Raw genomic sequence first — 13,147 nt, 5'->3', positions numbered from 1 at the left:
ATAATTGTTCCCAGTGTTAAATTCTCATTTAAATTTTTAAAAACTTGAATAAAGCTAGCTGTTTAGAAGCTAGTCAGAGTGGAAAAGTACTATTTCAGATACCTAGCATTTCACTGTTTTATGGTATGTTAGTAAGTTAAGAATAAGTGCCAAACTACTCGTGTTAATTATTCCCTGCTTCAGCCTATGATTCATATCATTTGCTGATGTGTGATGACTGACTTTTTAAAGATATATAGTTATTCTACAAACTTTACAAAGGGAATTTCACTTATTCTACAGTGCAAACATCAAGCATACTCATGAGGAAACGGAAACCTGTCCTTCTTCCTTGACATATTCTGAATATAATGCATGAGTTGGACATGTTCATTGGTAATGTGTTCATGTGTACCCTTAAAAAATAATTAATGAAGTTGCCTGTAGGCTAAGACCTCAGTAAATCACAAAGACGGATGATAGTGAGTAGAAGCAGCAATTTAGTTGACTAAAATGATCTTGTATAAGAGTAAAGGGCAGATGTTTTGCAGGTGAAGAGATTCATTAGTGAATATTATTATTATTTATTGAATTTATTTACTGCCCTATACCCGGTAGATTGCAGACATATCATATAGTAGTTTACCTGTTCCTGTGTTAGTGCAAGAGATTTAATTTCTTTTTTAAATATGTCTTTGAACTATAATTTCATAGAAAGTTGTGTAGTAGAAATCCACACTAATTCTTCTGCTTATTCCTTCTGTTTGTGGATGATTTTTTCTTGAAAAGGATAGAAATCCATCCTGTTTACTACTGGGTTGATACATTAAAGCTGCAATCCTAAAGCCATAATCTTGATTTCCTATTTCAAATTTTCCTAATTAAGTTATATATCTTTTAAAATTACAAGTGCTCATGGTTAGTTAGAAGAGAGCATATAACCATGAGTCCTGGTTGGGAAACCAAGCTAAGCTAAACCATGGCCTAACCATGGTAGAATTATTTCACTTTTATAATATTAATTTTTGTTCCCCTAAACTGAAATATATTGCATAAGCTACTTTAGATCCCTTTTTGTATAAAAGTTATGGTAAGAGATGCATTGCTCTTGTAGGAAATAGTGTGGACAGTTCTCTACGCAGGAAGAAAACTGCTAAACTTTGGGTGAATTGCAGCCATTCTAATAACAACACATACTTATTTATTGTTACATTTACATTTTCTCTATGGAGCAGAATGTGGCATATAGCATCTTCCCCTCCCTATCTTATCCTCCTCATGAAAACATTATGAGGTAGATAAGGTTGAGAAACAGTAACTGGAGCAAGGTCACCCGGTGAGCCTTATGGTTGAGTGGAGATAGGAACCCTGGTCTCCCGGGCTCAGTCCAACACTCTAACCACTATACCACACTGGCTCTGATTCTTCACAGAACCTGAGGTAATTTTTACTAAAATTGATGGTAGTTTTGCTTATGTACTCCTTGCTTCAAAGAAAATCCTCTTCTTAATTTTTGTAGCTGTGTAGTCTTATGGTCAGTATTGAACAATTGTAATTTTTAGGCCAGGGGCAATTTGAAGAACAATTTTAGGAAATTTTAGGACAACATTTTAATTGATTGTCATTAGCTATTACCTTAAGCCTGTTAGAAGCTAAAGAGTTGTATGTCTGTTTAGTTATTCCTGCCAAGTATATGTTTCATTAGTTACTAGGAGCTATGACATTATTGAGATTATTGTTGTGTGAACCTAGTCCTCCTCAACATTGTGTGAGGTACTTTTCAGTGGACAAGAGCATGTCAATTCAGTGCTACTAAGGAGGATTTGTGAGGCAAATCCTCCCAGTTGTAGTATGGTAACGCTATCCCAGAAATGCAGGTTTGCTAGCCTTATCAGTTCTGGCTCCATTAGATGTGTATCACCACTGCAGGACCAGCAGTAGCTCATACAGTGATCGTTCTGCTCTCATTGAATAGATAACTGCAGGATGAAGTAAATGGAAATCCAGTTCTTTGAAAATAAATTCACAGAATTGCTCAGATTTCTTCTGCAGCTGAAAGAACCCTTAGCAAAATGGAAGACCCAATCTGCTTCATGTTTTTTTGGAGGAAATATAGCAGTGTAGTAGCACACAGTTTGAATGTGTCCTGCTATACAGGTAGATTTTAATCACTAGAACTTAGACATGTGGGAATGGTCTAATTGTCCTCCCTGTGCAAAAGGCAGGTTGAAGTGGTTCTGAACATGTACAAATGACCATGCATCACTTTGTCTTCCCACTAGGTTTATCATGCAGTAGTCGCTTCAGTCCTATACCCGCTTACTAGGTACTAGTAAGCCATTTGAATTCAACTGAGACTTTCTTTACACTGGCATGTATAGAATTATACCGTTAACCTATTATTATCACCTTGCTTGCTTTTACTGCGTGCAAAATAAGTGAGTGATATGGTAGATAGCAGTCACTTAAAATGATACAGGGTATAATTAGCACAGTGTTTATTCTTGCCCTCCCCATCCCTCCTTCCATGTTCAGAGTAATTATGAGAACTTTTTATTGTTTTAAACTGATCAGCAGTTTCTGTTGGGAAAATGGATTTAGGCCATTGCACTGGCAGATGTTAGCATTTTCTGGAAAGATTTGTCTTCCAGATTGCTAATGATTGGCCAAGCAAGTTAGTACATAAGATAGTTAATACTGCTTAATTGTCACAGTCAAATAGAGCAACCACATAATTTTCTGCTATTCTCATCCTGTGAACACTGCAAGAATGATCAACAACGAAGCCTTACAGAGAGTTCTAGTTTGTGAAAGTCTTTGGCTGCTGCAGAATATCTTCCCTCACCCCCTTCTTTCTCCATCAAGCAGGTGGTTCACTAACAACCTTTTCCTGCTCCAACAGGAAAAAATGTATATAAATACCAAATTTATTTGGCAGCCACTGCCAGTTAATATTCATTTCCAAGTCATTACACAGCCTCAAGTTTCTTCCTGTGTTTAAACATATTCACTGTGGATTAGAAAAGGATGTTGTATTTTCCTGAGTGTGACTTTTATGCTAGCTGAGTCCATGGTTGCGAAACATCTGTTTGAAAAATGCTTTCCTTACACATAGAGGAATGTGTAATGTTCTGTACAAAGGAGGATTACTGAGAAGGAAAGATAGACACACCAGGGAGTTAATCAAGCAAGCAAGATGAGAATGATTCTACAAAACTGGGTTTGTAGTAACTTCATGGCTGTGTAAAAGCCAAATGCTTCTCATGGTATCACCTCTCCTAGAAAAATAAAGTTCCACAGTTTCCTTTTTCAGAAATAAATTTAGCCATCCTAATACCTGCTGAGTAAATTACTGTTTTGGTTCTTTGGGGTGGAGGAAACTTGGCCAGCAGAACTAAGGGAAGAAAAATAACATTTTATACCAGACTTTCAATTGTGCATCATGTACAATTTTGGTCAGAAATGAAGTCGATAATAAGCTATACCCCACAAAAAATGATGTGGAAGTTTGTAACACACTTTCAGAACAAAATAATGCTCACATTATTCAGCGGCAAAATCCTCTATTTACTTGTGTGTTGCTAGCTAATACAGATCAAAACGAATGCTAGTGAAATTGAAATATTCATTGTTGTTTGTTGGTGAGGAAAAATACTTCTGAAATACACTGTTCAGTCTAGACTCTTCCTTTCTCAAACTGCAGCACAGCAAATATTTCATCAAGTGGCGATGGACCCAATCATGATAAAGTTCTTGTTAAGAAAAATGAAATGTTCTCAACAAGTGGAGTTGCCATAGTTACTCAGAAATTTTGCAGTGGCTAATAACATGCATAGAGTATGGTGCGCAAAACAAAAAGGAAGTTAGTGAGCTTAAGCGATTCTCTGAATCATTTAATAGTAAAATATTTTTGGGGAATATATCTGTCTCTGGTTGGCAAGTAATGAATGATTTATTTATTTTTAAAGCCTGTGGAGTACTCCAGACATTTGATATGTAAAGATACCAGGGGAATTTTCAGAGCAGAAAGAAAGTAGGGGGGGGGGGGAATGGTAGAATGGTACAAGGTAGGAAGTATTATGCATTGAGGCTTTGAAACCAGGGGCATGCTGACATTGCTAAGGTTCAGTGCCAGGTTGATCCACTTATCTCATTGCTAGTCTGCAGTATTTATAGCTTAAAACAGTTAGCGTTGTATCCAGCACTGAAGTTCAGTTCACACCACAGAGTTCCATGTGTGCAACAGAACTTCCCCTTCCTCTCCCGCTCCTGCTGCCTGTAGCCCCCCGTGTGCCTTCATTATAACCCCTTAGAGTTATTGTTGGCACAATTCATGACCATTGCAACTACAACATTAAAACTTCAGAGCCAATCAAACAGTGATTAGAATGCAAAACCACAACTATCACATAGTGATGATGGAAGCAGAAAAAGGTCCACATACATACTCAAGTAGCCACCCAGCAGAGCTCTTTTGAGTGGTTTAAAAGTTGGTACTACCTGCCCCAGTCAGTGGGGCACTGGAACCAGCGTACTGTGATAAGTTCACTAGGCATCGAGGGCAAAATTGTTCACCGTCATAGTGATATTGATTTCAGGAGCTCGTCCTACACTCGTATAGGGCCCTGATAGAGACACATGCCCAACTGGCATGTTCTCTCCCTCTTGGTCGTTTGTTTGGGAGCTTCAAAAGCTTTCTTCAGCCCGAACATCACAGCGACTGATGCCAACAGACATTGGCACACTCAGGGATCCGCAGAGTTTGCGCAGTTTGCGTAACAGAACCCAGTGTCTCAGCATTTGGCTAACTTACGTTTATTTACGTACGATACACTCTGAGCATTCTGACTTAGCTCCTTCCTCTTTCTCATCAGATAGCAAAGAGAAAGAACAAAGGACAATAGTCCCACTTCAAGGAACACAGTAATATAAAAATCCTGTCTCCGTCACTTCCCACTCTGTGGAGTCAAAACATACACCGTCATGTGATAGACAACAATCCCATGACTGCAATCACGGAGCAGGAATCTTAACAATTGATGCCTAGTGAATTTGAAGGAGAGATGGGGGAGTGCAACCCTGCTGCTGCTGCTGCTGGATATCTTTTGATACCATGGACCATGGCATCCTCCTGGACTGTCTTCATGGGTTTGGAAGTTGGAGGTACTCTTTTATGGTGGCTCCACTCCTACCTGCATGATGGTTACCAGAGAATAGCCTTGGGAAGGCTGCATGTCTACATCTTGGCAGCGTAAGCTGCAGGGTACCACAGGGCACAATTCTGTCCCCAGTGCTATTTAACATCCATATAAAGCTGTTGGAAGCAACCATCAGGGCACAAGGCATCAGTATGCTGATGATGCTGAGCTCTACTTTTCTATTAAATCTACTCAGTAGATGATCTCTCATATGCCCTACTGTCTCATCTTCTGGTGCAACAACAGAAATTTGGGGATTTGGGTGGCAAATAATGGCCAGTCTCTTCCCTGTGCTCTGAATGTTCCTAAGACTTTTGGAGGGCCTGTGGTTGATGCAGAGACGCATGTGCCCATTCAGGAATCCAGGAGTTTTCCATTTTCTCAGGGCAGAGCTCACTTTGCAGCAGATGAACTCTTATATGTCCCTACCACATAATCTGGCGCAGTTCTTAACGATTTCAACAGCATTGCAAGGGGGTGGAATAGATGGTCGATGGGGGCCCTTCCAACTTTGCAATTCTATGAGATGTGGTGGGGAGTTGATGTTCAGTCTTTTCCTTGTTATCTGGATAGTACTACTGTTTCTACCCTTATGTGTATTTGCTAGCAGGAACCAAAAATAGCTACTTCGTGGTCTTGTCTAAAACTCCTTCATCTTTTGCTGGCAGTGGGACGGGGCAATGTCCATAGTATGTTGTACAAGTTGGAAAAAAGTTTCATAACTATGTGAAATATGCATTGGTAGTTTTGAGTATCCTCACTTAAGAAAGAAATGTTTGACTTCCCCCATCTTTGACAAAGGTAAAACATTTATTTGTTTGTTTGTTTAAACAGGTAACAAAAGACTTGAAACAATATGACAATAAGATTATAGAATGCAAGTTTGAAAACAATAGCTGGGTCTTCATGAGACAACGGATAGACAAAAGCTTTCCAAATGCCTACACCACTGCAATGGGTGAGTGCAATAATTGGTCCAATATCTCAGCATTTTATGTCTGCCCTGCTTCAGTAAGGACATCTTTTCAAGGACTTTATACTCAGCTAAATTGCTTTAATAGCATCAGTGTTTTAATGACACTGGTTAAAATTTGAGTTCACAACTTGAGTCTGAATTGCAACTGCTTTAAAATAACAATTTTTGTCTAGCGTGGACTGACAAAGCATATTCACAATGTTGTGTTGTGTTCCATTGATACACAGAGAAAAGGTAGCTTGGCACATGAATGTACTATATAAGCTGAACTTGTGGAACAAAAATCCTTGATAATTTCAGTTCTATTCAAAATGGCGCAATCATTGTTCACCAGATGGAAGAAGACTAAATTAGGAAGAGAAATTGTAATTTTCAGATCCCAAAATAGTATGCAAACAATAGGGAATAAAACAAATGAAGGCTGCAGGGGTGGGGGGAGTATGTCCTTTATGAGACTGTGACATACTCTAATTCTCCTTCAGATAATAAAAGGACATTATGTAAAGTGCAAGGCAGCAGCTTTCATTCACAAGGCAAATATAAGAATTTTAAAATTAATGCAAGTTTGTGTGATATAGGTATTTTAACTATTATTCTTTCTGTCAAACAAACTACTAGACACAAATTTATTAACTCCTCAGTAATGGATTTCAGCTCTGCACATTTCAGATACTGTTGAAACTACTGAAAAATTCCTGTGGGGTAGCCATGTTAGTCTGTTGTAGCCAAAACAACAAGTATCTTCTGGCATCAAAAAAGGCTAACAATTCCATTGTGACATAAGCCTTTGCAGGCTAGAGCCCACTGATATTTAATCACATATACAGTGTCACATATACAGTGATACCTCTAGTTTTGGACTCAATCCGTTCTGGGGTGCCGTTCGCATCCTGAAAAGTCCGTAACTAGAGCGCCGCTTCTGCGCATGTGCGCAGCGCGATAGAGCGCTTTCGCACATGTGCAAAGCACACAGAACGCTTCTGCACATGCACACGCGGCGAAACCCGGAAGTATACACTTCCAGATTTGCCGCGTTCGCAAGCTAAAAAGACGCAACATGAACCTGAAGCAACACGAGGTATGACTGTACAAACAGGTGAGAGAGTTGGTAATTGCTGGGGCCAAAAGCCATAAGAATGGCACAACTCATTCATAACAGCAGTTGCACTCTTTTTCTTGCTATGCCAATTTCACACCTGAAGAGATGCTATTTCTTTAATGAGAAGGATACTTTCAATTAATTTAATTCTGACCTAAAAATTGATTCAGGTCACTGATTTGGGAGTTCTTATGACCCCTACTCTTGAGGCAATTTCAGGAGGCACAAGGGGGAAAGGGGAAAGCCCTGTTGCACAAGCAGAAGCCCTTGTTTGTTAGGTGAATGATATCCTTTGTGTTTACATTTTCATAAAGCACATACAGAGTTCAGCCGTAAGTCCTCATCTCGCCTTTTTGTGGTTTACTATAGCAAATCATAGTGCAGGGCCAGGAAACTAGAATGATGGGCAGATCATACCTGACTGACGATAGGGAGGTGTGGAGCAGAGTGGAAGATCCTCTTCCACATCTGAGGCCCTGCCATCCAGGGTAGAAATGTGTGTGGGGGGGGGGTAGCCTTTTGTGCCTTTTTTGCTGTTATTGCTCCAGGCAGAGGTGGATCAGCAGATTGAAAAGCCTCCAATGCACCAAAATGTTTTCTACTGGCGATTGATTGTGGCAGAACCACTGGTGGTAGTTTACTGGCTGCCATGTTGGAACCAGTGGGGCTCCTCTCTACCTGTGTCACCTGACAGAACAACATGGTGGGGGAGCAAAATGAGGGCTCAGGGAGGGCATTGCCCGCTGCTACTGGAATGAAGAATTTGGTCTTTCTCAGGAGACCAGCATTGCATTATTTGCCCATTTCTCAAAGTTCTGTTCTTTTTGCCAGCCTGGAATTTGAATTACAGATACTGTGATGTATGTAGTAATCAGTCTTATGGATCATATCCAACAAAGTTGTCCTGTTCATGCAAGGACTTCACTTTATGCAATGGAACGTCTGCACCTTCCCTTCCTTTGTGCAGCCTCCAGATTTGTTCTGGGGGTCTTTCAACCCTCCAGAGCAGATTTGGGAGACTCATGGGCTGGAGTTATGTTGTGTAAGTGGGATGACTTCATTGGATACAACCCTGTGTAATTGAGGGAGTGTGATTCACTCCATAATAGGACAACTTTGTGACATTTCTGTTCATCATGAAATATTTGGATCAACACTGCTTTTAGGGTACTTCCATACTGTACATGTAATGTTTATAACTTACTACAGAGGTCATTTGCAAAACAAGCCAGCTTTAAAATATGGGTTATAAAGCTGACCTGTTTCTTTTAAACGATAGTTCCTGATTTGTGTATAATGACCAGAATCAGAAAACAGGAAACCAAATTTTGGTTTGTACAGTCTCTTGGCTGAGAGCTGAACAGGAGTGCTACTCCTGGACTCCCTGAGGCTTGTTTAAATCACATGATATCCTGGCTTAATATTATGTGTGGACCATGCCAATGGCTTACTGCTTAGGAGGGATGCCCTAAATTGACTAGCTATATTCAACTTAGGAAAAGTTGACTTTATCCCATGACTATTCAAATGCATTATTATCACATAGTTATTTGACTATGTTTCTCTCCCCGCACCCCCGACAGCTGTGTGTAATAGCATACGACATCCAGTGACAAAGGAAATCCTTTTCGACTTCATTGAAAAATGTACAGCAGCAGCTCCAGGACAGACCCGCAAGCATCACCTGGATCCTGACACTGAACTCATGCCACCGCCACCTCCTAAAAGACCACGGCCGTGATTTAAAGACTGAGAGAATACCGTGTTGTTTACAGTTCTACAAAATGATGTGTGTGGAACATTTGCAAAAAGTTATTGTAAACATCCTGTAAATACTTATGTGCATTTTTTTTGGAATGCCACATCATGGACTCAGATTTGTTTTGTACTTGACAAGTTGAATATTGCTTTGTGGAAACTGAGAACAGATTTAATCCAAAGGGTTAGATGAAAAAAAAAAGTGTAGAATTAATGGAAAGCCACCTTGTTTGATAGGTACCTTTCAAATCTAACGTTTTATACTAGTAAACTGGAACTGTGAAGCCATGACAAAGCGGCCCTTTTCTTTTTCCAAGTGGTGTTGCAAAGAGTGTGATGTTGCCTCTAACCAGTTAAGATTTGTTGCTTTGTTTTATTTAGCATAGTTCTCTTATGTTTCTTAGGCTCATGTTTAAAGACAAACGGCAGCAAATGTTCATGCAGTGTACTCTTTAAAATAAAAGTTTATCAGGTTTTATTAATTTTTTTTAGAAAAAAACCCCCATTTTTATATTAAAGAAGTAACACAAGTTGTGTAAATCCTTTTGGATAGGTATTGGGTTTTGTTTTTTGTTTAGTCTGAAGAACCACATTCATCTGTTAACGCTCTTTTTAATATCACATTTTAGGTTTATGCTTTGGTAGGCACAATCAATCCTCCATATGAAAAAGCAAAGCTTAATTTCTGTACAGCAGCTGTAAATGGATTATGTCAAAAGATGTTCATCATGTTGATGTGTACGCTAACCATGTTAATGACACTGCAATAAGTCTGTGGAGAAAATGTTGGGGGAAATTCCAGGAGATACCTGAGGAGATGAATAGTAGTGAAGTGTGGTTTCCCTTTCAGGGAAATGGCCTCTTAGAAACTTTAATAGAAAAGGGTAAAGTTTTGTTGCTGAAAGTAGCATTAGGAACCCCTACACCTCCTATTTTTAAAGCAAGAGCCATGTTAGGTACCAAACAAGAGCAGTCTTCTTCCCTAGTCTAGTGGCCTTCAGTGGTTTTGGCTTCAGCCCTCCCCCCGCCAGCCCTCAGCTAGTCTCACATATATGGGGGGCACTATGTTGGCAAATGCTGGTTATGAGTATTCTCATCCAGTGATTGTAGTTTAAAAATATGAATTAAACAGTTTTCCTGGTTTTTGCTGATGTATAGCAAATTTATTAGTTATTCCATCACTACAGAGAAGCCACATTATTTAGACTTTGAGCAATTATTACATGTTTAAGATCTAGGAACAAATGTAATAGCATTTCACAAGCTGACTGTAAAATAAGCCATTTAGTATTTTGATTGTTTATACTTATTGATATGTATAAGTCACTTAGGCATTCAGCTAGCTACTGATCTGCGAAAACTTTATTTGTTATGTAATGATAACCAAATGGTGTTTATATTAGGAAATATTTAAAAGTTTTAATATCCCCCCCTCCGTTTTTATACATGAAAATGCATTTTATGCTTTGTTCAGTAGCCATTTTGGAACCTGTCTATTAAAATGTTACATTTATCTTTCTGGGCACTGAACAGATAAAATAAGTTTATTCTTCTTGAGAAGTTGAAATTTGACCAAAAATTATTTTACTCACATATATTCCTGTTCACCTATAGAAGATAGCTGCCACTTAAGCAGTAGTTTCCCACCAGCCTTATAAATAGATGTGAAAAGCTATGCAATCACTTTGCACTCATGGATAAAATGTAAGTTTCTAAATGGATAAAATTGTTTTGCCCTAGATTTAAAGCTCTGTCGTGCAGGTACAGCATAACATGATTTCTAGTGCCATTTGGGCTCTTATGGTAATAGCAACCTTTCAGCTATGTTGCAAATAATACGTGTAAATTTTAAATATCTATTACTAATATTTATCCTGTCTTTCAGTATTCTAGCATGCTGTAACAGCTGGTTATGACTTAAATGCTTCTAGATCCATAGCTTCGTACCAGTATTTATTATTTTCATAAATTATGCCCATTGCTTGTGTCCTCATTCACATTATTAATGGTTATATTGAATTAATGAGATTTCCATTTCACTTGTACAAATGCATTTTGCCTTTTAAATTTGCTCTCACCCTTGCATTTGTGGGTCAGGGGAGCTGAATAGATGCTTCACATTTTCTTTCCAAAGGGTGAAAGCCTTGACTTAGCTGAAGCTATAAAAGAACAAGAGGCTTCCATGAGAAACAGATGAAAGAATAATCCTAAACACAATTTCAGTTGGACCAGCTTGCCTTAATCAGTGCAAGGCCTCCATTTGTCTGAGACCGAAGTCATCAGCAGCAGAAAAGTTGACTGGACCACATAAAAGGAAGCTTAAGTGGGCTGGTTTTTTAAAAATAAAGTAATGCAGAACATTTGCATTCAATGACATTCCAGGAAAATGTCATTACATTCTGCTGCAAAATATATTTTAAATATTTGAGGGAAGTCAGTTATCTAAAATAATGGTAGTTCAGTTTAAGGGGGGAAATAGGTCTCATTTACAAATGGGGGCACTTTTTTTTGTTAAGCTTCACGGCTGGGTGGGGTCAAGAAGGGGGTGCCAGAGCCCAAGGCATGGTGGGCTGCAGGTTATCCACCCCTGATTTATACTACGTTCCATCTTAAGGCAGAGCTTCCTCTGAAATGAAGTTATTACTTAATTTATTCCAATCATTTTCAAGCCTGCTGATTTGTGTACATGTACAACATAATCTAGAAAAACTGAACAGCAAGCAGTAAGATGAAATAATTCAATTCTCTGCAAGAATAATGGTAGAAATAATGGCTTCTTAAATGGATAAAATGAACCAAGCAAATCTGTAGCCACAAACTATATTCCAAAAAGGAATTTACATTGGCAGAGCTCATTTTCAGATACAATTGCAGAAAAGAGGCTGAAGAGAGCTGACAGATCCCAGCTGATAAAATTGCCTCCTGCTATACAAAAATGAAGAATAAATTAAGTTGCCTGATTAAAGGAAAAGATCAAAAAAACCAACAGGCCCATTCTTAGTGATGACCAGTCATCAGTGTCATGTATAGAGGTTGGCAGGATGGCAATGAAACTTTTCAGTTAGCTTTTCTGTGATTACTGGAGAGAGAAATGGTAGTTACATTGAGAAATCCTATGAAGGATAGGAAGAGCCCGATGCATCTGTAAAGGCTCTTGGAAAGGGAAGAAACTCAAAGGCAGAGTTTCTTCGTTAGGGTTTCACCTCATTTTGTGCCCCAGGAGATATTTTATTTTGTAATGAGAGCAGCCACCCTGTCTATACATTTTTTATACTGATTTGGCTCCTATGCTGAAAAGCAAGCCTGGCATGTGAATCCATTGTGAGTGCTGTACCCCGTCAAATATGCATGTTTGAATCGGCCACGAGCCAACCATACTGAAGTGGGAGCGATTTCGCTCAGAACAGACAACTAAATAAGCTGAAAATAAGCTATAGTTCCCAAAGAGGCTTCTGGATTTATTTGCCTGTTTCACAACCAAGCAGTGGTGTCCGGTAAGATGTTGACTTGGTAGGACTGCAATTTTTATCCTTTCTGTTTTCATCACAATAGCATTTATTTAGGAAAGTGTGCCATTACCAGGGCTTTTTTGAACCAGAAATTGCCAGAACTGAGTTCCGGCAATTTTCAGGTGGGCACCATTGCCATTATAAGAGAACAATGGAGGTGTTCATTGTAAGTTCCAGCATCTCTTTTTCTGGAAAAATAGCACATGCACAGAGTACCACTGTCTCCTCTAAAACACCATCAACATCACTAAAAAAACCCAAATATCAAATTCTTCTCTGCATATCTAAGGACAGGAAAGAGCTTCCATGTAAGAGGGCTCAATCATGATTTTCAGACAAGATTGACTCCATACCTCTTATTTAGAAATTATGGTAAGTCGTACAAATGATGTGTATGTTTTGGAATTCATTTATTGTTTATACATCTGTTGCTAAAAAGCTAAACATAAATGTTTAAAATGTGATGAAAATGTGCTTCCAGTTGCATGCAGTTTCCTCATCCCCTCCCAAATCAATCCAGCTTTTCATTATCCAAAATATTTTCCCCCTAAATTAAAAAGATTATGCAGTCCCAAACAACAGACCAAAAACGATTGTTTCATTTGAGCCAGGGCACATCAGAGCACAG

General features: G+C 38.9%; 1 protein-coding gene across 2 annotated transcripts in view; it reads left to right on the top strand.

The window, feature by feature from the left end:
- RNGTT (RNA guanylyltransferase and 5'-phosphatase) overlaps positions 1–10,565 on the top strand; it is a 118,627-nt gene extending 108,062 nt beyond the window's left edge. For both annotated transcript variants that reach the window (XM_083608375.1, XM_083608376.1), the window contains 2 exons: positions 6,012–6,135; positions 8,836–10,565. In XM_083608375.1, coding sequence (XP_083464501.1) covers positions 6,012–6,135; positions 8,836–8,993 — 282 coding nt within the window. In that variant the 3' untranslated portion in view covers positions 8,994–10,565. The remainder of the gene's footprint in view (positions 1–6,011; positions 6,136–8,835) is intronic.
- The last annotated feature ends 2,582 nt before the right edge of the window (positions 10,566–13,147 follow it).

Source organism: Podarcis filfolensis (genome assembly GCF_964270895.1).
Source record: "Podarcis filfolensis genome assembly, chromosome: 3".
Lineage (NCBI taxonomy): Eukaryota > Metazoa > Chordata > Lepidosauria > Squamata > Lacertidae > Podarcis > Podarcis filfolensis.
The sequence above is the reverse complement of the archived record's forward strand: the minus strand, read 5'-3'. Positions and strand labels throughout refer to the sequence as shown.